We start from the raw sequence: 25,560 nt of genomic DNA on the forward strand, positions 1-25,560 counted from the left end.
ACAGGGTTTATCCTAGCTTTTGTATTTCCCATATTTATAACTTTCTTAACTGTGAGAAATTTAGCTATTATTATCCTCAATATACTCACTTATTGGCTAGACCCCCTTTGTGTGCCTGCTCAACCTGTCAGTCATGTCTGACTCTTTATGACCTCATGGACTGTAGCCTGCCAGGTCCCTCTGTGTATGAAATTTTCCGGGCAAGAATACTGGAGTGGGTTGCCATTTCCTACTCCAGGGGATCTTCCTGATCCAGAGATTGTGCCCACATCTCCTGCATTGGCAGGCAGATTCTTTATGACTAAGCCACCTGGACAGCCCCTAGATGCCCCTGTATGTAACCAGTTTTCTTCCTCCACTAGTTGTTGCCCCTTTCAACCACTTATCTCACATGATTTAAGACCCTTATTATGTCACCCCTATCATATAGGCCTATTGACTTTTTGACTGAATTAGGAAAGGAAAAAGGAAGGCAGGAAGTTGGAACAGTTTCTTAATCTCTTAGAATCTCATTTTCCTTCTATTAAGTGCTCAGGGATCAATAATACCCACCTTGTTGCAAGTAAAGTGCTTAGCACAGCATCCAGTAGAAAATAAGCACTCAGTAAATAAGACGTTGTACCATGATTAACTTAACAATATAAAATAATTACATACAATTTGGGGGGTCAAGCAGTGTGATGTGGCAAGTGGAAGTGTGTACATGCACACATTTTCATCTGCTCTATCTATGTCTTTTGGTTGGTGCATTTAATCCATTTATCCATTTACATTTAAGTAATTATCAATATGTATGATCCTAAAACTGTTTTCTTAATTGTTTTGGGTTTATTTTCTGTAGGTAGATCTTTTCCTTCTCTTGTTTCCTGCCTAGAGAAGTTCCTTAAGCATTTGTTGTAAAGTTGGTTTGGTAGTGCTGAATTGTCTTAACTTTGCTTGTCTGGAAAGCTTTTGATTTCTCCATCAAATCTGAAAGAGATTTGCTGGGTAGAATATCCTTGGTTGTAGGTTGTTGTCTTTCATCACTTTAAATATGTCATGCCATTCCCTTCTGGCTTGTAGAGTTTCTGTTGAGAAATCAGCTGATAGGCTGATGGGAGTTCCTTTGTGTGTTATTTGCCAATTTTCCCTTGTTGCTTTTAATATTTTAGCTCTGTATTTAATTTTTGTCAGTTAGATTACTATGTGTCTTGGTGTGTTCCTTCTTGGGTTTATCCTGCCTGGGACTCTCCGTTTCCTGGACTTGGCAGACTCTTTTCTTTCCTATGTTAGGGAAGTTTTCAGCTATTAATTCTTCAAGTATTTTCTCTGGTCTTTTCTCTTTTCTCTTTCTGGTACCCCAATAATGCAAATGTTGGTGCATTTAAAAGAAGAAAAGTAAAAAAGCAAAGGAGAAAAGGAAAGATATACCCATTTGAATGCAGAGTTCCAAAGAATAGCAAGGAGAGATAATAAAGCCTTCCTCAGTGATCAATGCAAAGAAATAGAGGAAGACAATAGAATGGGAAAGACTAGAGATCTCTTCAAGAAAATTAGACACACCAAGGGAACATTTCATGCAAACATGGACTCAATAAAGGACAGAAATGGTATGGACCTAACAGAAGCAGAAGATATTAAGAAGAGATGACAAGAATACACAGAAGAACTATACAAAAAAGATCTTCATGGCCCAGATAATCATGATGGTGTGATCACTCACCTAGAGCCAGACATCCTGGAATGTGAAGTCAAGTGGGCCTTAGGAAGCATCACTATAAACAAAGCTACTAAAGGTGATGGAATTCCAGTTGAGCTATTTAAAGTCCTAAAAGATGATGCTGTTAAAGTGCTGCACTCAATATGCCAGCAAATTTGGAAAACCCAGCAGTGGCCACAGGACTGGAAAAGATTACTTTTCATTCCAATCCCTAAGAAAGCCAATGCCAAAGAATTCTCAAACTACCACACAATTGTACTCATCTCACATGCTAGTAAAGTAATGCTCAAAATTCTCCAAGCCAGGCTTCAACAATACGTGAACTGTGAACTTCCAGATGTTCAAGCTGGTTTTAAAAAAGGCAGAGGAACCAGAGATCAAATTGCCAACATCTGCTGGATCATCAAAAAAGCAAGAGAGTTCCAGAACAACATCTATTTCTGTTTTAATGACTATGCCAAAGCCTTTGACTGTGTGGAAAATTCTGGAAGAGATAGGAATACCAGACCACCTGACCTGCCTCTTGAGAAATCAGTATGCATGTCAAGAAGCAATAGTTAGAACTTGACATGGAACAACAGGTTGGTTCCAAATAGGAAAAGGAGTATGTCAAGCCTGTATATTGTCACCCTGTTTATTTAACTTCTATGCAGAGTACTTCATGAGAAACACTGGGCTGGAGGAAGCACAAGCTGGAATCAAGATTGTCAGGAGAAATATCAATAACCTCAGATATGCAGATGACACCACCCTAATGGCAGAAAGTGAAGAAGAACTAAAGAGCTTCTTAATGAAAGTGAAAGAGGAGAGTGAAAAAGTTGGCTTAAAACTCGACTATTAGAAAACAAAGGTCATGGCATCCGGTCCCATTGATTCATGGCAAATAGATGGAGAAACAGTGGAAACAGTGAGGGACTTTCTTTTTTTTGGCTCCGAAATCACAGCAGATGGTGATTGCAGCCATGAAATTAAAAAACACTTACTCCTTGAAAGTTATGACCAACCTAGACAGTATATTAAAAAGCAGATACATTACTTTGCCAACAAAGGCCTGTCTAGTCAAGGCTATGGTTTTTCCAGTGGTCATGTATGGATGTGAGAGCTGGACTATAAAGAAAGCTGAGTACCAAAGAACTGATGCTTTTGAACTGTGGTGTTGGAGAAGACTCTTGAGAGTCCCTTGGAGTGCAAGGAGATCCAACCAGCCCACCCTAAAGGAGATCAGTCCTGGATGTTCATTGGAAGGACTGATGTTGAAGCTGAAACTCCAATACTTTGGCCACCTGATGTGAAGAACTGACTCAGTTGAAAAGCCCCTGATGCTGGGAAAGATTGAAGGTGGGAGGAGAAGGGGACAACAGAGGATGAGATGGTTGGATGGCATCATTGACTTAATGGACATGAGTTTGGGTGAACCCCAGTAGTTGGTGATGGACAGGGAGGTCTGGCAGGCTTCAGTTCTTGGGGTCGCAAAGAGTTGGACACAGCTGAGCGACTAAACTGACTGACTGGTGCATTTAATGTTGTCCCAGAGGTCTCTTAAGTTGTCTTCATTTCTTTTCATTCTTTTTTTCTATAATCTGTTCTGCAGCAGTGATTTCCACCATTCTGTCTTCCAGGTCATTTATCTGTTCTTCCACCTCAGTTATTCTGCTATTGATTCCTTCTAGTGTATTACTCATCTGTTTGTTTGTTCTTTAATTCTTGTAGGCCTGTGGTAAACATTTCTTGCATCTTTTTAATCTTTGCCTCCATGCTTTTTCCGAGATCCTGAATCATCTTCACTATCATTATTCTGAATTCTTCTTCTGGAAAGATGCCTATCTCCACTTTGTTTAGGTGTTTTTCTGGTGTTTTATCTTGTCCCTTCATGTGGAACATGATTTTCTACTTTTTCATGCTGATTAACTTTCTATAATGTGGTTTTTGTTTTAGTTGCTGTGGGACTATGGTTCTTTTTGCTTTTTCTGTCTGCCCTCTGATGGAGGAGGCTAAGAGGCTTTTTTTTTTTTGGTTGGTTCCAGCATCCTCCTGTTGATGGTTGTTCAACAGCTAGTTGTGATTTTAATGTTCTTACAGTAGTTTTCCAAAGATTTAGACTGACAATGGCACAATTAAAAATTGGGCTGAAAATAACTTTATCTCAGTTTTGATTTGGAAGTTGCTGATTCAAGCCTCAGTTACCCCTGAGTTGTGGACATATGCAAATTCTTTTTAGCGTAGAGTCTTCCCAATGTGACTTTGGCTAAGAAGGCTTGTCATAAGAAAATTGTAACAAAGATTCACATTCACCTTGCTTTCAAAGAAATCCAAGGACTGCCTTCTAGTCTTTTCTCTCACAGTCCCCACATGCATTTTACATTCTAGCTAAATGGAATGTTCTTTGTCCAATAAACATTAGTTGGAATAATGTGCAGATATTTATTAACTTTCCTAAAAGGAAGGAAGTGGGAAACTTGTTACCACATTTTACAAAGGGCTTAATTTGTCAAAAATAGTTTAGGTAGTCAGTAGCAGTGTGAGCCAGAATGAACTGTGAATTAAGACTTTAAAAGCTTTGCTCTAGTTCTTCCACTGAAGTCTCTGAAAGCTTTTTGCACAAGGATCTCCAGACAGTACCAGAATTGCTACAGTCTAAGTCTATAGCTTCTCCTTTCAGTGGAGATAGAACTTGCTGTTAAAGAATGGAGTGAAAGTATTAGTCACTCAGTTGTATCCAAGTCTTTGCCACCCCATGGACTATATAGCCCACCAGGCTCCTCTGTCCATGGAATTCTCCAGGCAAGAATACCAGAGTGGGTTGCCGTTCCCTTCTCCAGGGGATCTTTCCCACCCAGGGATCAAACCTGGGTCTCCTTCATTGCAGGCAGATTCTTCACCATCTGAGCCACCAGGGAAGCAAAGGAACGCCATAAACAAGCAAACAAACAAATAAAGTCAGCAGTTACATGACACGATCAACACAAGTAAACACCTTAACTCCTCAGGATGATACTGAAGAGACCCTAGATTCAAAGCACCCCTCCTTCTGTACCACCTCCCAGAGTGGAGGCTTTGGTGATCTGGGTAGGGCAGAGCAAGCTTTGCATCAGCACAAAGGATTGCATGGCAATAAGCCATGTCAGCTTAAGCCAGATGGAGAGAGAGTGCTCAGTAAACTCTCGCAGAATGCTGATTTTAGTGTGGGAATACCCGCTTCTGGTAACCTGCCATTATTAATACAAGATGTTGGTAATATATGAGCCACCTGTAGTAATCCTAGCAAAAGAAGGCAAATAATTTAGTTTGAGAACTACAGAGCAGACTCATAGTGATGAGTAAGCATGTTTCCCTTAGACAATCTTTCCAAACCATCACTGGCCTCACACCATACTTTTAGAAATGGTGCCCCTTGGTTATAAGTCCCCAAAAACTTGACTAGTGATTTCTTCGTCCACCTGGCAACCTCCCAGCTGGCTCCTGCCACCATACCATACACACTGCTCCCAACCCACCCGACTTAGTGATGGCATCCACTTTGTCTTTTCATGCCACCCTCCCCCAGCTACCTGCAGTGCCAGTCCAAGGCCCGAGGGAGAAAAGATTTGCCTTCATCAAAAGACAACTGAAAAACCACTTAGAGATGGGTTTCTTGGACCATGCTACAGAAAGGGATAATGATTCTTTCTCAGTGTACTTATTGACATTCATTGAGCAGCATATAGTTTATTTTAGCTAGAGTTTGTGATGTAGCATCTATATTTAATTCCACAAGCTGTCGGGCAACTCATGTATTTACAAACACAATCCCGGAAACAATGTTGTTTGCTGGTCACAGCTGCATCTGTAACATCTCCGGAGCTCTGTGCTGTTTGGCAGAGCTCAGGGCATTATCACTTTACATTTTGGTCTGTGCCAAGGCCCCAGTAGGGCAGAGCTGGGGCTAAAAGTTCAGATTCCATGACAGGTGTGGCAGAAAGCCAAGAGCGAGAGTCACTGCGAGGGCTGTGGATCACGATGGAGTTCCTCGTCAGCCCACTTCAGTGCTGCAGCCTGCACAGTGGTGGCCAATTTCTATGTCATTGGCCTTGACTTCTTTCAGCTTCTCAGTCCTGAGAGAAACACCTAAACTCTCCTATGTAGACAGAGGCTGGCTCCTCTGGGAAGTGAGCTGGGGCTTCAACAGTGGAAGCCAGACCATAGGGAAGGAGGCAGGAACATAAAAGTCTTCCTCTCTGGAGGGTGGAATGAGCTGTCTGCCAGGGATGTGGTGGGGATGACGAAGTCGGCTTCAGTAGCTGGACCAGGGAGAGTGGCTGGCCATAGCCAGGGACAGGCGCCAAGTGGCATGACTCAGGCAGTCTTGGTAACAGAATATATAAAGAGGGCTATATCAAGAGCTGGTGGGACAATTCCAAATTAGGCAAAGGGACAGGTAATTCTTGGAGATCTGTCTCCTGAGCAGAGCAAGGGGTGCAGGAGTCAGAAATAACAGAGTGTTAAAAAGCAGAGACATCGCTTTGCTGACAAAGGTCCATCTATTCAAAGCTATGGTTTTTCCAGTAGTCATGTACAGATGTGAGAGTTGGACCATAAAGAAGGCTGAGTGCTGAAGGATTGATGCTTTTGAACTGTGGTGCTGGAGAAGACTCTTGAGAGCTTGTTGGACAGCAAGGAGATCAAACTAGATGATCCTAAAGGAAATCAGTCCTGAATATTCATTGAAAGGACTAAAGCTGAAGCTTCAATACTTTGGCCACCTGATGAGAAGAGCTGACTCATTGGAAAAGACCCAGATGCTTTCATTAGCAAAGACCGAGGGCAGGAGGAGAAGGGGGCAACAGAGGATGAGGTGGTTGGATGGCATCACTGACTCAGTGGACATGAGTTTGAGCAAATTCCAGGAGATAGTGAAGGACAGGGAAGCCTGGTGTGCTGTAGTCCATGGGGTTGCAAAGAGTTGGACAGGACAGGATTTAGCAACTGAACATCAGCAACAGTTGGGTTTGGGGGGGTGGTCTAAGGAAAGAGCACTATAACTCAGGGCATGCAGGATACTAGCAGTTGTAGGTTGTCCATCAGGGCCCAGGTTGGGGAAACACACCTGACCTTATGGTTTTTTAAGATAGCACAAGGGATATATAGCTACCTTCTTATAAGGCCCATGCTTACAGACCATCTGAATGGGAGCCACAAAACTTCCCCTAAAGCAGAAGGTTTAAGCATCCTTGTCCAAGCCAAGAAATGGATTTTAGGTGAATGTTGCTTTTGTTCTCTAAGATTTTTAGGCTTGTCATCAATCTGTAGAAATTTTTTAAGTGAGGGTGACCAAGAGGAATTTTGGATAAACTTCTGTGACCACAGTTCCCCTATCAGATTAACATCTATGGATCTTAGGTCAGTAGGTGGTTTAGACTGTCCAAAGGACTTTTTTTGAGATACCATCACTGACTTCTCTGTTCTTGAGTTTCCTCCTCTGTAAAAATGGGCATAATGGCAACATCAACCTCATAAAGTATTTTAATAATTAAGTGAGCCAATGAATGGAGAGTTTTTAGATCAATGTCTGGCACATAATAACTGGTATCAAAATATAATTGTCAATGATGATGATGGTAGCTCTGGAATTCATGGATTTCAGCTTCTGAAAATTTCAATTAACTTCTGACATGAGTAAGATAAAGACAAAATGTGCCCTAGGCTTAGCATTAAGAAACCCATGTTCATGTCCTGTTTTTGCCCCCAAATCTTGAATAATGCACTATAACTCACTGAACTTCTATGGCCCTACATTTTCTTATCAATCAAACAATGTGAAGGGGGTTCCATCAGTGGCTCGTACTGGAGAGTTACATCAAAATCTTCTTGGGGGTTTTCCAAATATTATAAAATATAGAAATACACCCCAACCCAAGATATCAGTTATTCCTCTCTTCTCCTCCTTCCTTGTCTCCATCCCACTCCTCCTTTCTCCAGCACATGTACCACACACACACACTCCAGGCCACTGAGAACACCGGGGCCAGGTAATCTCTAGGATCTCACTCCTTGCTTCTAGTTCCATGATCTGATCAGGTGGAAATTAATCAGAGACCAAAGGCTGTAGGAAGGCAAAGGAAGCAAGCAATCAACACAGAGGCTAGTGTTGACAGGCTTTTTGGAGAACATGAGTCTCAAAGATGTGCTAGATATAGACTCACAGAGAAAAAAGGAAGACAGGAGTGAGTGTATGGTGAAGCCCATGGTCGGACTATCAGAGGTCAAGTGACAGAGGCCACAGATAAAGGCAAAAGGACTGTCCACCTCTGCTGTCATTAACTAGAGACTGTGGGGGAAGAGGAAGAGTTAGGCCACTGGAGTGACCTGTAGAGACCCCGGAGGGCTAATGAGGACACATTTTTAGTGGAGATTTTATCTTCCCAGGCTTCTTACCTGTAAACAACGTGCCCACATTGAATGCGGTGGTGGCTCATTGAATGCGGTGGTGACTCTGGACTCTTCTGGGCTTCAAAAACCTATGTTGATGCCTTGGAAGAAACAACAGTGAACACACACACAGCACTCACCAGGGACCAGGCACTTTTTAGGGGTTTTACAAATGTTATTGCGTTCAATGCCCACAACCCTATGAGGAGGCACTATTATTATTGTTCTTTTCTTTCTTTTTTTAAACAGTTGAGGAAGCTGAACCAAGAGAGGTGGAGCTGATGGGGGCTCGGTGCCCGGGGGAGGAAGGAAGACAGGTTTGTTCTCAGGCCGCAAGGAGCTACTGGGGTGTCATGAGGAAGGAGTGTAATGGAAGTGGTTTTGAGGAAGGTTAATCTGCATGGAGATCAGGTTTCAAAGGCTTTGAAATATGCAGCTTTTCACTTAGAGATTCTGTTTGGTCTGCATTGCCTTCTCTCTCTTTTCTGGAGAACCCCGTGACCTCAAGGGAAGTTCTGGGCCAGAGGGGCCACCCAGGTCTGCACACGGTGACCCAGGCTTTACCACATGAGGCTCTGTGTGAGTCTGTCAGTTACCTTGTCTCCCCAAGGAAAGTGCCAAGGACACCTGGCAGGCAAGTCAGGAGCCTCTGCCACTGACAGATGAATCCGTCCTTGGTGACTGAAGGGCTGCTTATCACACAGCAAAAACTTGTAAACTGGGCGCCCTGAGGAGATGGAGCCTATGAGGTCTAATGTCAGGAAAGTTCTGTGTGGGTACGTGTGTGTGAGAGAAAGAGGGAGGGAGAGAACATTATTCTTTTAAGCTCATTACAGGATCTTCAAGTTCTATATTTTTTGTTGCTCCCTGAAGGCAAGTATTGGGTCTATCTTGTACCGTCATCCAATATAGTCCTTGTGCATAGAAACTGCTTGTTAACTGATTGTCTATTCCATGGACGGAGGTGAGGGAGGGTGAGGAGAGCTGAGTGATAGGTTTTAGAGTTGAATATGTGAGTTTGACTTCTGCTTTCTTGTGGAATGGTCTCTATCAAGTCCCTTCACCTCTCACAGTTTCTCCTCTTAAAGGTCTCCTATGAATACAAGGCCATTTAGTAATTATTGGGCTGGCCAGAAAGTTCGTTTCGGTTTTTCTGTAACCCCTGATTAAAAGCCCCAGTGAACTTTTTGGCCAGCCTAATAGTCATCATGATTAGCAGTTACCTTTGCACACATCATCCTTAACACTGTTAACGTGATTCTATGCAGGGAGGCTATCCCTATGCTTCACTTATCCTAAGTTTAGCAGTGGGAAAATGCAAAAAGTGTTCCCTGCCAGTTCCATGCCACTTTGGGGGTGGGGTTGGTGACACTGAAAGTCACATCCAGAGCCTGGAGGGGACAGTGGCAGCTGGGGTGTGACTTCTTCCCTGGGTGCACATGGGGAATGATGGGCACTGTTGAAGCTCTCTGATGTGCTACCAGGAGTGTGTTATAAGGGTAAAAACACCATGGTTAGGGTCCATTGAGGCTGGCAGATCATCCCAACAAGAGAGGAGAATGCAAGTCATTAATCTAACTGATAGCACTCCCATCCATCCTCCCCTTTGAGAACCTCCAGTCCTGGATGTGCTGTCATTTTTCTGGTCTCCCCTCCCTTTCTAGTCAAAACAGAAGGTTTTAAAAGAGGTTTTACATCAAGATGCTGTGGATGAAAAGAATAACATTTTCTGTGAGTTTGTACCACAGATGCCCTCAGATTTATTCAAGAAAACATCTCTTCAATAGAGTTGGCCAATTAACCACTCAAATGACTTGAAAACTTATTTAATGTCACTGCCTAATCACTTTATTAAATGTCACTGCTCCAACAGGCAAGAATCTCTGCTTTATCCCTCACTTCTCTTATGCTTCACTCCCTTTCTAAAACAAAGAGCCTCCTCCCAAAGAAGACTCAAATCTCAGAGCCTCATCCCTTATATTTGTCCTCCTTTTATCTGCTTAGAATTAAGGGATTTCAGCATTGGGCAGGACCATAGGGATTATTTCACGGATGACCAAAGGGAGGCTCCCAGAGAGAAGTGACTTGCTCCCAAGGGAACAAACTTGTAAGTGGAAAAGCCTGTGTATTTTTATAGCTATAAATCATGTAAGTGGTGCACGAAGTGAAAATACTAGAGGACCCAGAATAGGTAGACCCAAATCTGCCACCAACATACATGATCTTGTGCAACTCGCTTATCTATTCCTAGGCTCAGTGTTCTCATCTGTTAAAAGGGGAGCCTAAAATTTGTGAAACAAAGATCAAGCATTATTTTATTATGTTTTGATTCTTAAGCAATAACTATTTGTGTACTCTATTTTCTACAGAAATAGAAAATCATGTCTGCTGGTGTTAAGGATAATTATTAACAAATTAACTATTTTGTTACTTATAATAAAATAGCAATAGTTTAGCCATATCCTTAACTAGCAATAGCTTGTTGTTGTTGTTGTTTAGTTGCTAAATTGTGTCTATTTTGTGACTCCATGGACTATAGCCAGGCAGGCTCCTCTGTCCATGGGATTCTCCAGGCAAGAATCCTGGAGTGGGTTGCCATTTCCTTTTCCAGGGAATCTCCTGACACAGGGGTGAAGCCTGCGTCTCCTACATTGGCAGGCAGATTCTTTACCTCTGAACCACCTGGGCTTAGCCATATCCTTAACTCCTCTAACGTGTAACCTGTCCCCTGCACAGTATTGTTCAAAGAGTCAACTCTAGCTCCCTTGCCAAGATTTAGTACCTGAGCAGCTAATGTCCCAAATTCTAATTGTTCTGTAGACACATCTAGCGTTCATGAAGATGGAGACCAGCAGGAGGAGAGAAGAGAGTCCCCATAAGTCTTCAGCAGGGTGACATCTTGGTGGAGATGTGATCCTTATAAGCTCTCCCTGGAGACCACACTGTCCACTTGTCATGGGATTTCATCTGCATCTAATTTTCTCAGTTGACAAAACTGGAACCCATTGAAATCATGGCTTAGTGGACATATCTGAGCTAGCATACAAAGGAAGAGTCATGCCTGATTCTACTCGTACCTTTGGGCTAAGACCTTACCATTTGTGTCAGTGTAAAACTCTGTCTTCAGTTGTTGTTGTTTTTGTTGTTCAGTTGCTCATTCATGTCTGAATCTGTGACCCCACGGACTGTAGCACACAAGGCTTCCCTGTCCTTCACCATCTTCCGGAGCTTGCACAAACTCATGTCCATTGAGTCTGTGGTGCCATTCAACCATCTCGTCCTCTGTCATCCCCTTCTCCTCCTGCCCTCAATCTTTCCCAGCATCAGGGTCTTTTCCAATGAGTCAGCTCTTCGCATCAGGTGGTGAGAGTTTTGGAGCTTCAGTTTCAGCATCAGTCCTTTTAATGAATATTTAGGATTGATTTCCTTTAGGATTGACTGGTTTGATCTCCTTGCAGTCCAAGGGACTCTCAAGAGTCTTCTCCAACACCCCAGTTCAAAAGCATCAGTTCTTCAGTGCTCAGCCTTCTTTATGGTTCAACTCGCACATCCATATCTGACTACTGGAAAAACCATAGCTTTGACTAGAAGGACCTTTGTTGGCAAAGTAATCTCTCTGCTTTTTAATATGCTGTCTAGGTTGGTCATAGCTTTTCTTCCAAGGAGCGAGTGTCTTTTAACTTGATGGCTGCAGTCACCATCTGCAGAGTTTGGGGCCCAAGAAAATAAAGTCTGTCACTGTTTCCATTGTTTCCCCATCTATTTGCCATGAAGTGATGGGACTGGATGCCTTGATCTTCGTTTTTTGAATATTGAGTTTTAAGTCAGCTTTTTCACTCTCCACTTTCACTTTCATCAAGAGGCTCTTTAGTTCCTCTTCACTTTCTTCCATAATGGTGGTGTCATCTGCATATCTGTGGTTATTGATATTTCTCCTGGCAATTTTGATTCCAGCTTGCACTTCATCCAGCCTGGCATTTTGCACATTATACTCTTAATATAAGTTAAATAAACAGGGTGACAATATACAGTCTTCATGTACTTCTTTCCCAATTTTGAACCAGTTTGTTGTTCCATGTCTGGTTCTAATGGTTGCTTCTTGACCTGCATACAGATTTCTCAGAAGGCAGGTAAGATGGTCTGGTATTCCCATCTCTTTAACAATTGTCCACAGTTTGTTGTGATCCACACAGTCAAAGGTTGTAGCATAGTCGATAAGGTGGGGATAGATGTTTTTCTGGAATTCTGTTGCTTTATCTATGATTCCTTGTGTTGGCAATTTGATCTCTGGCTCCTCTGCCTTTTCTAAATCCGGCTTGAACATCTGGAAATTCTCGGTTCACATAGTGTTGAAGCCTAGCTTGGGGAATTTTGAGCATTACTTTGCTGGCATGTGAGATGAGGGCAATTGTGTGGTAGTTTAAGCATTCTTTGGCATTGCCTTTCTTTGGGATTGGCATGAAAACTGACCTTTTCCAGTCCTGTGGCCATTGCTGAGTTTTCCAAATTTGCGAGTATATTGAGTGTAGCACTTTTACAGCACCATCTTTTAGGATTTGAAATAGGTCAGCTGGAATTCCATCACCTTCACTGACTTTGTTTGTAATGATGCTTCCTAAGGCCTGTTTAACTTTCACTCCAAGATCTCTGACTCTAGGTGAGTGATTATACCATCGTGGTTATTTGGGTGATTAGGATCTTTTTGGTACAATTCTTCTGTGTATTCTTGCCACCTCTTCCTGATATGTTCTGCTCCTGTTAGTTTCATACCATTTCTGTCCTTTATTGAGCCATTCTTTGCACGAAATGTTCCCTTAGTACCTCTCATTTTCTTGAAGAGATCTCTAGACTTTGCCATTCTATTATTTTCCTCTATCTCTTTGCATTGATCACTTAGGAAGGCTTTCTTATCTCTCCTTGCTATACTTTGGAACTCTGTATTCAGATGGGTATATCTTTCCTTATTTCTTTTGCCTTTCACTTCTCTTCTTTTCTCAGCTATTTGTAAGGCCTCCTCAGACAACCATTTTGCCTTTTTGCATTTCTTTTTCTTGGGGATAGTTCTGGTCACCGCCTCCTGTACAATGTTACAAACCTCCGCCTATAGTTCTTTCCGGCACTCTATCAGGTCTAATCCCTTGAATCTATTTCTCACTTCCACTGTATAGCCATAAGGGATTCAATTTAGGTCATGCCTAAATGGCCTAGTGGTTTTCCATACTTTCTTTAAGTCTGAATTTTGTAATAAGGAGTTCATGATCTGAGCCACAGTCAGCTCCCAGTCTTGTTTTTGCTGACTATATAGAGCTTCTCCATCTTTGACTGCAAAGAATATAATCAATCTGATTTCGGTATTGACCATCTGGTGACGTCCATGTATAGAGTTTTCTCTTGTGTTGTTGGAAGAGGGTGTTTTCTATGACCAGTGTGTTCTCTTGGAAAAACTTTGTTAACCTGTGTCCTGCTTCATTTTGTACTCAAAGACCAAACTTGCCAATTACTCCAGGTATCTCTTGACTTCCAACTTTTGCATTCCAGTCCCCTATGAAAAAAAAAAAAAGGGCATCCTTTTTGTGTGTGTTAGCTCTAGAAGGTCTTGTAGATCTTCATAGAACCCATCAACTTCAGCTTCTTTGGCATTAGTGGTTGGGGCATAGACTTGGATTACTGTGATGCTGAATAGTTTGCCTTGGAAATGAACAGAGATCGTTCTGTCATTTTTGAAATTGCACCCAAATACTGCATTTCATCCTCTTTTTGTTGACTATGAGGGCTACTCCCTTTCTTCTAAAGGTTTCTTGCCCACAGTAGTAGATATAATGGTCACCTGAATTAAATTTGCCCATTCCAGTCCATTTTAGTTCACCATTTCCTAAAATGTCAGTGTTCACTGTTGCCATCTCCTGGGCATTGTTTCCACTTTGGCTCAGCCTCTTCATTTCTTCCGGAGCTATTTCTCTACTCTTCTCCAGTAGCATATTAGGCACCTATCGGCCTGGGAAGTTCATCTTTCATTTTTTTTTTTTTTTTTTTGCTTTTTCATGCTGTTCATGGGGTTCTCAACAGGAGAAGGCAATGGCACCCCACTCCAGTACTCTCCCCTGGAAAAATCCCATGGATGGAGGAGCCTGGTAGGCTGCAGTCCATGGGGTCGCTAAGAGTCGGACACGACTGAGCGACTTCACTCTCACTTTTCACTTTCATGCATTGGAGAAGGAAATGGCAACCCACTCCAGTGTTCTTGCCTGGAGAATCCCAGGGACGGGGGAGCCTGGTGGGCCGCCGTCTGTGGGGTTGCACAGAGTTGGACACGACTGAAGCGACTTAGCAGCAGCAGCAGCAGCATGGGGTTCTCAGGGCAAGAGTGCTGAAGTGGTCTGCCATTCCTTCTCCACTGGACCATGTTTTGTCAGAACTCTCCACCATTACCTGTCCTTCTTGGGTGGCCCTACATAGCATGGCTCATAGTTTCATTGAGTTAGACAAGGCTGTGGTCCATGTGATCAGTTTGGTTAGTTTTCTATGATTGTGGTTTTCATTCTTTCTGGCCTCTGATGTGTAAGGATAAGAGGCTTACAAAAGCTTCCTTATGGGAGGTATTGGCTTTGGGGCAAACTGAGTCTTGCTCTGATGGGTGGGCCATGCTCAGTAAATCATTAGTGCAACCTTCCGCTGATGTGTGGGGCTGTGTTCCCTCCCTGATTGTGGTAGGGGTAATGGCCACCTCCTTCAAAGGGACTTATGCCAGCATGCCATGGCTCCCAGGACTGTTGTAATCAGTGGCCCTGACCCCGTGGCAGGCCACTGTCAACCCATGCCTCTGCAGGAGACTCCCAGACACTCACAGGCAAGTGTGGCTCAATTTGTTGTGGGGTCACTGCTCCTTTCTCCTGGGTCCTGGTGCGGATAGGTTTTGTTTGTGCCCTCCAAGAGTCTGTTTCCCCAGTCCTGTGGAAGTTCTATAATCAAGTCCCACTGGCCTTCAAAGTCATATTCCCTGGGGGTTCTCAGTCCCTTTGCCAGATCCCTAGGTTGGGGATCCAGCAACTTGTTCTGCAGTTTGTCAGTCATCTGCCCCACGGCTCTGTGGTGGGACTATGGCGACCTCCTCCAAGAGGGCTTATACCACATGTAGTGCCTCCCAGATCTGCTGCAGCCAGAGCCCCTGTCCCCGCAGCAGGTCACTGCTGACCTGTGCCTCTGTAGGCAACACTCAGACACTCAAAGGCAGGTCTGACTCAGTCTCTTGTGGGGTTCCCGGGTCCTATTGTGCACAAGATTTTGTTTGTGCCCTCTGAGTGTCTCTGGTGGGAAGAGATTTAATTCTAAACATAATTTTGCTCCTCCTGCCATTTTGTTGGGGCTTCTCCTTTGCCTTTGGATGTGGGGTATCTTTTTTTGGTGGGATCCAACATTCTCCTGTTGATGGTTGTTCAGCAGCTGGTTGCAGTTTTGGAGTCCTCGCAGAAGAAGATGAGCACACGTCCTTCTACTCCACCATCTTGTAACCACAGTACAAGTTGTTTAAGTCACTCAGTTGTGTCCAATTGGATAGCAGCACAACAGGCTTCCCTGTCCTTCACTGTCTCCCAGGGTTTGCTCAAACTCTTGTCTATTGAGTCAGTGATGCTATCCAACCATCTCATCCTCTGTCATCCTATTGTCCTCCTGCCTTCTATCTTTCCCAGCATCAGGGTCTTTTCCAATGAGTCAACCCTTCACATTAGTTGGCCAAAGTATTGGAGCTTCAGCTTTAGCATCAGTCCTTCCAATGAACATTCAGGCTTTATTTCCTTTAGGATTGACTGGTTTGATCTCCTTGCTGTCCTGAGTAGGATCTAAGTAAATGAAATTATTTGGCTTTCACAAGTAAATTTCTATTTTTTTTCGTCAAGAATCTGGCTTAGCTGTGACTTTGATATACTTACATCTAACATGGAGTTTTACTTTCACAGCCAGTTTTAGGACAAAATGGATACACTGAAGCATCATGAGGAAGGTGCAAATTGTTTTAACTTACTGAATATTAGCCGTACCAGCACAAGACATGAGAATCTAGATATTTAAAATTTGCTTGACAGGTTGCTATTACAAAGTTTCTAGTAATGTTATTTGTTGGCATAAACAGGAAATGGCCAAAAGCTATTCTCTTTGAGAAGCCCAATTTTTACACAGTTGTCAATGCAGCAATTATTTTGTCTTCTTCTTTTTTTAAGGTGAAGGGACATATTCTAGGTATTCTTTTTTTTTTTTTTTTAAGGAAAATCTTTAAACATGTTTAAAACTTTTCTTTCTTTCTTTCTTTTTTTTTTTTTTTTAAAAACTTTTCTTTCTTAAAAAGGATTTTTTTTTTTTTTTTGTCAAAATGTCTTCAGATCCTGAGAAAAACCAGTGAAATGGAAACCATATGATTCTGAGGCCAGGTTTTTCAGAAGCGCCGTCAGCACTGAATTCAGGCGTTCTTGCTGTGCTCAGCAGACCCAGCCCGGCAATCAAAACTATTTGATTCTAAAGCTGATACTCCTATAACCAGGCAGGTTCCAGCACATTGTGAGCCCTGAAAAAGCATAATTACAAACAAAGACTGACAAGAAGCACACGTTGACTTAATATAGCTCAATTCTTTCAAAGAGCATACAGCTTTTCACACACATGCTCACACCTGTCCTTAGAAACCCTTGAATAGCAGAGGAGGGGGTGGCCGCCACCTCCCGTGTTATAGCGGAGGCCACCAAGAGGCTCAGTGGCTGGGCCAGGGCCACATGTCACCAGCTCAAATTGCTGTCTCTGTGAAATGCATGGAATTGATTCATCCTGTGTTTTTAAAGACTATGTAAGTGCTAGAGTTTTTTTTATAAAAACAAAGACCCAGCCCTGACCTTGAAAGGTCTTTAACCTGATGAGGGGTGATGTTGTATGGCTCAGTGGAGATGATCAGATGTGGAGGAAATGATCATCACCACTGCACTCAAGAAATTGCCATGCTACCTTCTTCTCATGCTGAGAATAACCACTAGTCTTCTCCAGAAAGCACCAAGAACCCTCACAGGCATGCAGAATGGGAGAGAGGTATCATTGTCTTTTTTTTGGCTGTGCTGTGTCTTAGTTGTGGTATGTGGAATCTTCATTATCACAGGGGAGATCTTTAGTTGTGGCATGTGGGATCTTTTCTCTTTTTTTTTCCAGTGGTGGCATGCAAACTCTTAGTTGCGGCATGTGGGATCTAGTTCTCTGACCAGGGATTGAACCCTGGCCCCCTGCAGTGGGATTGCAGAGTCTTAGCCACTGGACCACCACAGAAGTCCCTCATTGTCTTTTATGTGTGTATTGTTTTTCAATTGCTGTGTTAGGAATTACCACAATGTTAGTGACATAAAGCAATATGAATTCACTGTATCACAGTTTCTGTGGGTTAGGAGTGCAGGTATAAGTTAACTGGGTTCTCTGCTCAGGGTGTCACAAGACTGAAATCAAAGCATCAGTCAGGGCAGCAGTTCTCTTCTGGGGCTCAGAGGTCTCTTCCAGGCTCATGAGATTGTTGGCCAAACTGGATTTCTTGAGGTGGTTCCACTGTGGTTCCCATATTCTTACTGGCTATTGACTGGGGATTGTATTCAGTTCCTAGAGGCTACCCACAATCCCTTGCAGCGTAAGCCCCATAGACCATACATAGCATAGTTGCTTGCTTTCTTCCAGGCCAGCAGGAGCCAGTCTCTCAGACACTTCACTTTCTTTTGGAGGTTCATCTGATTAAGCCAGGCCCACCCAAGATACTTTTCCTTTTGATTAACTCAAAGTCAACTGATTAGTAACCTGATCATGGGAAGAGTGTCTCATCATATTCACAGGGCTTGCCTGTACTCAATAGGAGGGGATGATATGAGACATAAACAGAAGGACTCAGGAATATTGGGGACCATTTCAGAAACTGGCATTCTGCAGTATCCTACCCATATCAGTGCTTGTCCACCATACTGTGTTTGCTGCCTTGGCCTGCTGAATCAAGCAGCCCCAGCCCCCAGAATGTGCCTCCACCACTATGCCTTTAGATAGAAAACAGTGTTTTATAAGAGGAACTAATCACTGATGGTAGGCAGTGTTTCAGACAATGTAACGAGTACTTGTTTTCATGTTGTCAGGACTCAGCAGAGCGTCTGGCACTTAGGAGTCCTCAATTTCTGTTTCTCACGCAATGAATGCATGGATGATTAAATGAGAAATATTTTGGGCATCCTCATCAGATTACATCCCATAAAAATAAATGCCTAACCCCCCACGTGCAAGGCTGATTCCTCCTTTTAGTTTATAGCTCTTTCCCCACCCCCTGGTTTAAAAAGTAATGCTTGCTTATTATAAAAACACTCTTGGAGATGTTTCTTCTTTCTATGGTTTTATTTTTTATATTTAACTTTTTTAATCCATCTGGAACTAATTTCCCAATATTACGTATAAAATAATCCATCCCCTACCCATTTAATCTGTGATGTTTCTCTCTCTATATATATATATGCATATACACTAAGTTCTTATGTATAATAAGGTGTATTTCTGAGCTAGCTGTTCTGTTTCATTGCTGTGCCCACCCACTTTGTATGTCAGTATCACCTAGTTATTGGAATTTTATTATATGTTTTAAGGTCTGGTAGGACAGGTATTGCCCCACTATTCCTCCTTCAGCCCCTCTCTCCGCCAGTTCATTAAACACAGGTCTATCTTGCCACCCACTCTAGTACTTTTGAGAGCAAAGCTTTCTTTGGCAAAGTCTGGACATGGAACCAGATCTAGGTTCATAGTCTACTTTTGCAGCTTCCTAGCTCAATGCCTCTCAATCTTAGGGATATGTAAACTGGAAGTGAAATGTTTTAGAGTAGAAACTCATTGTCATAATGAACTGGAATAACATCTAAGAATCATCCAGTACACAGTAGATGGTCAGTACCTACCATCTGGAGTGGAGGAGTGACTCTGAAGGCCCAGGCACCTTTGCTTCTGTCCCTTCATCCTTATCAGCAGACATGGCAAATCTTTTGAAAACCTCTTGTACAAATGCTGAGGCTTGGATCTGTCAGCCTCAAGCCAGCTTTTAGGCTTAGAGTATCCAGGATTAAGACTTGGCCCAGCCTCTGGGCAGCCTCTTCAGGGTCTGCATTGGTCCAAGGGAAGTCTGGTGGTTGTGCTGAAATGGAGCCATTTCAGAGTGATCTGGGCGCCTGGGGAGTGGGTGTGAGTAAAGTGCTGAAATCCACTTTACCTAACCTTAAAGGAAATGCCAGGGAATTAACACCCTTTGCTTCATCCCCAGGGAGCCCATCTCTAGATTGGCAGCCAGAGAAAGGCTTCAGTCCACAAATTACAGGTGTTGGGGATGGGAAGTCATTCTAGCACAGACAGGTGGTACTGGTGAGGGGAGATGGGCGAGACTCTGACAGCATGTGCTAGACTTTGAAGGTGGAAGACATGAATTGGATTGCAAGAGCCCCCACAGTACTGAGTTAGTCCTATGCACTTGCCGAGAGGTTTATATAGGTGACTAGTTATCCTTAGACAAGTACAGGCACTGGAAAGCAAAGGCCTGGGGTGAGTCATAGGGACCCAGGAGTTTTGAAGGCCAAAACTTTACTTCTTTCCTGAAACTTTCCCTCCAACTCAGAGAGGGTAAGACAGGAATACACTCTTTCATATTTTCAAGAAGCATCCCTGAAGGTCTGCTGTGTGCTCTCAGGAACTAGGATAGGAGGATAGACAGCTGTGACCTCAGAGAGTTTCCATACAACACAATGAAGAGAAAGAGCGTGACGGCCATCCTCGTGTTTCTGGATTTGCTCTCTGATGATGCCAATGAGGCAGTTTGATTTCCCACTCTAGCTATATCCCTGCATGGCCTTCTGTGAAAGAACAGATCAGATGTTCACAGCTAGAAGTCAAAAGCTGGACTGTTGTCTAGTCAAGCCTTTTTCTCTTCTCCTCTTTTTTTTAATAAAAAATATAGTTTAATCCTACATTTTTATTAATTGACGTATGGTTGATTTACAATGTTGTGTTAGTTTCAGGTGTATGGCACAGGATTCAGTTATCTATCTATCTATATATATATATAAAGTACTTATAAAGTGTGTATACGTGTGTGTGTTAGTCACTCAGTCATGTCGAACTCTTTGTGACCCCATGGACTGTAGCCCACCAGGCTCCTCTGTCCATGGAATTTTCCAGGCAAGAATACTGAAGTAGATTGTCATTCCCTTCTTCAGAGGATATTCCTGACTCAGGGATTGAACCCAGGTCTCCTGCATTGCAGACAGATTCTTCACTCTCTGAACCACCAGGGAAGCCATATATATATTTGCTGTTGATCAGTCACTCAGTCATGTCCCTAACAGTCCACAACTCTTTGTGACCCCATGGACTGCAGCACATCAGGCTTCCCTGTCCTTTGCTATCTCCCAAGGTTTGCTCAAACTCATGTCAATTGAGCTGATGGTGCCATCCAACCATCTCATCCTCTGTTGTCCCCTTCTCTTTATGCCCTCAATCTTTCCCAGAAGCAGTATCTTTTCCAATGAGTCATCTGTTCCCATCAGATGGCCAAAGTTTTGGAGCTTCAGCATCAGTCCTTCAGTGAATATTCAGGTTTGATTTCCTTTACGATTAACTGCTTTGATCTCCTTACTGTCCAAGGGACTCTCAAAAATCTTCTCTAGTATCACAGTTCACAAGCATCAATTCTTCAGTGCTTAGCCTTCTTTATGGTCCAGCTCTCAGATCTGTACATGACTACTGGAAAAACCATAGCTTTGACTATAGGGACCTTTGTCGGCAAAGTGATGTCTCTGCTTTTAAACATGCTGTCTAGGTTTGTCATAGTTTTTCTTCCAAGGTGCAACCATCTTTTAATTTCAAGGCCACAGTCACTATCCACAGTGATTTTGGAGTCCAAGAAAACAAAGTCTGTCACTTTCCATTTTTTCCCCATCTATTTGCCATGAAGTGTGGGGGCCAGATGCCATGACCTAGTTTTTTGAATGTTGAGTTTTAAGCCAGCTTTCTCTCTCCTCTTTCACTTTCATCAAGAGGTTTCTCTTCACTTTCTGCCATTAAGGTGGTGTCATCTGTATATCTGAGGTTACTGATATTTCTCCCAGCAATCTTAATTCCAGCTTGAGCTTCATCCATCCTGGCATTTTGCATGATGTACTCTCATATAAGTTAAATAAGCAGAGTGACAATATACAGCCTTGATGTACTTCTTTCCCAATTTTGAACCAGTTTGTTGTTCCATGTCCAGTTCTAACTGTTGCTTCTTGGCCCACATACAGGTTTCTCAGGAGGCCAATAAGGTGGTCTGGTATTCTTGTCTCTCTAAGAATTTTCCACAGCTTGTTGTGATCCATACAGTCAAAGGCTCTAGCATAGTCAATGAAGCAAAAGTAGATGTTTTTCTGGAATTACTTTGCTTTTTCTATGATCCACCAGATGTTGGCAATTTGATCTCTGATTCCTCTGCCTTTTCTAAATCCAGTTGGTACATCTGGAAATTCTTGATTCACATACTGTTGAAACCTCATCTGAAGGATTTTGAGCATTACCTTGCTAGCGTGTGAAATGAGTGCAATTGTACAGTAGATTCAACATTCTTGGGCATTGCCTTTCTTTGGGATTGGAATGAAAACTGACCTTTGCCAGTCCTGTGGCCACTGCTGAGTTTTCCAAATTTGCTGGCATATTGAGTGCAACACTTTCATAGCATCATCTTTTAGGATTTGAAATAGCTCAGCTATTTGATATATACGTGTATGTGTATATATGTGTATATACATAATTTTTCAGATTCTTTTCTTTTATAAGTTGTTACAAAATATTGAGTACAGTTCCCTGTGCTATACAGTAGGCCCTTACTGCTCATCTATTTTACATATAGTGGTGTGTATATGTTAATCCCAAACTCCTAATCTATCCCTCCACCCTCCCCATTCCCCTTTGGTAACCACAAGTTTGTTTTCTATGTCTGTGGTTCTATTTCTGTTTTGTAAATAAGTTAATTTGTGTTTATTTTTTATATATTTTATATATAGTTTTATATATTTTATTTTTTATATATAAGTGATATATTTGTCTTTCTCTGACTTATTTCACTTTGTATGATAATATCCATGTCCATCCACATTGCTGCTAATGTTATGATTTCATTCTTTTTTATGATGGAGTAATATTCCACTATGTACATATACCACATCTTTATCCATTTACCTGTCAGTGGACATTTAGGTTGCTTCCATATCTTGGTTCTTGTTAATAGTGCTTTTGTGAACACTGGGGTGACTGTTTCTTTTCAAATTATGGTTTTCTCTGGATATATGCTAGGAGTGGGATTGATGGATGATATGGTAACTCTATTTTTTGTTTTATAAGGAACCTCTTTACTGTTCTCCCTAGTAAGCCTCTTTATTTTCTTTAAGAGATAACATGTATATTATCTAGGGTGAAACAGATCACCAGCCCAGGCTGGATGCATGAGACAAGTGCTCGGGCCTGGTGCACTGGAAAGACCCAGAGAAATAAGGTGGAGAGGGAGGTGGGAGGGGGGATCGGGATGGGAAATACATGTAAATCCATGGCTGATTCATGTCAATGTATGACAAAAACCACTACAATATTGTAAAGTAATTAGCCTCCAACTAATAAAAATAAATGGAAAAAAAAAAAAAGAGAGATAACCAAACTTAGAGAAAGGCGGTGGTTTGCTCAAGTTAATCCAGCTTTGTAACAGTGATGGGACTTCACTATTCTGCCCACAATTCATCATCAGAAAAGTGGGATTTCTCTTTGCTTTACATCAAGCCTTTTGAGGCAGCACACAGTTTATGAGTCTATCCCTGGAACAGAGTGAACATTCACATTTTTGAGAGAGGAAGACAAATGTGGATGGTGTCAAGTTTACATAGAAAACAAAGAAGCAACACATTGTAAGAGTTAGACCACCTGAGGTCAAAATTCTGGTTTCTTCACTTAAAAGCTGCATGAACTTAAGCAGCTTTCTTCATTTCACTATACCTTATCTTCTTATCTGCAAAAATGAACATGATGGTGTTGCCCATTGGATTGTTTTAAGAATTACATGAAATGTACATGGACGCTTAGCTCAAGGCCTAGAATGAAGGTGTATCACTAGGATGAAGGGTTTCTAGAAGGGTCCCTGCCCAGGAAGGGTTGATGTTCCCAGGCCCAGGGGGTCAGACCATGGTGTGCCACTGACATCTCCATGTGGCCCTTTTCCAGTTCCAGGAGCCCTGGCGGAGCGGCACAGAGGGGGAGAGTGTGGCGAGAGAATGAAGACACCAACCGCCCGGGAGAAGCATGAGGTGGCAGTGCAGCGCTCGGCTTAGAGGGCTTCGGCCGGTGGCGGCGGCCCCATGGGCAACTCTGCTGGCACTAGGCCTCCCCGGTTGGGTGCTGGCTGTCTCGGCCACGGCGGCCGCTGTGGTCCCCGAGCATCATGCCTCCACGGCCGGCCAGCCGCCCCTGGACTGGCTTCTCACCGATCGGGGCCCCTTCCACCGCGCGCAGGAGTACACGGACTTCGTGGAGCGCTACCGCCAGGGTTTCACCACCAGGTACCGGATCTACAGGTGAGTGGGGCTGCCCTCCGAAGCCAGCCTGGGCCTGCACGGGTGCCAACCGCGAAGCCAGCTGGCAGACCGCAGATTGCACTAGGAGAGAGCTGGAGGAGTGGCAGGCAGGGGGAACAAGCTTGCCATGTTTTTTTTTTTTTTTAAAGCAAGAAGAAAACACATACAAGCTGGAAAACCTGCTGATGCCTCCTGGGGAACTTAGCAAAAGGGTTTCTATTTATAGGTTGTGCTGCTTATAAATTGAGGACAAATCAGGCGGCATGGAGTCAGCATGTGGCCCGTGCTGCTGCGGGAGGTCAGAGTCAAATGCTGGGGACGGGTTTTAACTAATGGGTGAGATACGTTTATGAGTTGTAATTACCTCGACTTGCAAATGAAGGCAGGGCAGCTCCAGTTCCTGCCTTAGAAGTGGGGGGAGCCCCACAGAGGCAGGGAGGGGCCTGCGCTCACCCTCTTCAACACCACAGCCTCAGCTGGCCTTGTGCAAGGAAAGGGGCTGTGTCTTCCTGCCCTCTCTCTGAATGTCCCTCAGGAGCATCAGAGCTGAAAGTCAAACACGTGACCTACCTGGTCCATCTGACTAGGCACAAATTCCCAGCTGCTGGAGCAGCACTTCAAAAGCACAAGGCTCCTCGAAACCCTCACCTTGGGTGACTCAGTGAACCTCAACGCTCCCTGGAGTGTATCCCTGAATTCAACCTTGCCCTTCATCACTGGGCTCAGTCTCTCCCTTAGTTCAACCCCTTTTCCTCTTCACATTGACCGTAGTCTTCAGATAACTCTAGGAGCTTTGCTAGAATTTTTTTTTTTTAATTAAAGACATTTACTTTTCAGTTACAGATTAGTTCTGAATGAAAGGAGTGGAGATGAAATATGAAAAAACACAAAGAGAAACAGAATCAGAAAATCACCTATTCTTTTGCCAGGTAGAGGTTGCTCTCTGTAACCTGAGTGTATGCATTCTTAGTCTTATGAACATGCTAAAGGTTTCACCCTCTCTCTGGATCTAGCAGTTTACATCTACATGCCTTATGCACATGAACTCACTTAATCTTTCTAACAATCCTCTGTGGGAAGAACAATTATTCTCCCTGTTATACAGATGAGAAAACTGAGGTCCAGAGAAGTTAAGGAAATTGTCCAGGGGCACACAGCTGGTAAATGGAGATCGTATGGTATCTGCATGTGCTTTCCATATAAGAAAGGAGGTGAACTGTGATGGGAGAAGAATAAGACTTTCCAGTGGGGTTAGAGTACTTGGTGTAGAATTTCACAAAGCTCTCTCCCACAGCAGAAGAGAGGCCCTTCTCTTTTAGCTGTTTGTGAGCATATCATAACAATTACACAACCAGGTTCTAACATTAAACTCCAAATCCTACCTCCTCTTTTCATTTTTCCATTCTTATTTGGAAATCAGAGTGTTCTCTCACTTGGAGGAGATGACTGGTTGTTCTAAAATAGCTCTGGCCTGTCTAACCGTGGGTCCCCAGAGATTATTGCTCTCTCCATTTAGGTTTGTATTCATGTAGGCACAGGTGCTTCAAAGTGAAGGTTCTGGAGCCAAATGACCTGAACTCTAATCCTGGAGCTGCAGCTTACTAGTTTTATAATGTTGGGATAATTATTTAATTTCTTTGTTCCCCACTTACTTTATTTGTAAAATTGGGACAATTATAGTGCCCACCTCTAATGGACTGATGTGAAAATTAAAAGAGTTGATTAATGTAAAACACTTAGAATAGTGCTTAATAAATACTACCTATTATTAGAGTATCACTCAATAAATATTAACCAATGGAAAAGTTATAATGAGATGAGAGCCATGGGTAC

At 42.9% G+C, this 25,560-nt stretch overlaps 1 protein-coding gene across 1 annotated transcript in view; it reads left to right on the forward strand.

The window, feature by feature from the left end:
- The window catches only part of BRINP2 (BMP/retinoic acid inducible neural specific 2), a 134,646-nt gene that overhangs the window by 54,247 nt on the left and 54,839 nt on the right, over positions 1–25,560 (forward strand). The window contains exon 2 of the mRNA XM_061161254.1: positions 23,378–23,727. Within this exon, the coding sequence (XP_061017237.1) occupies positions 23,456–23,727 (272 nt within the window). The 5' untranslated portion in view covers positions 23,378–23,455. The remainder of the gene's footprint in view (positions 1–23,377; positions 23,728–25,560) is intronic.

Source organism: Dama dama, chromosome 14, assembly GCF_033118175.1.
Source record: "Dama dama isolate Ldn47 chromosome 14, ASM3311817v1, whole genome shotgun sequence".
Taxonomy (NCBI): Eukaryota; Metazoa; Chordata; class Mammalia; order Artiodactyla; family Cervidae; genus Dama; species Dama dama.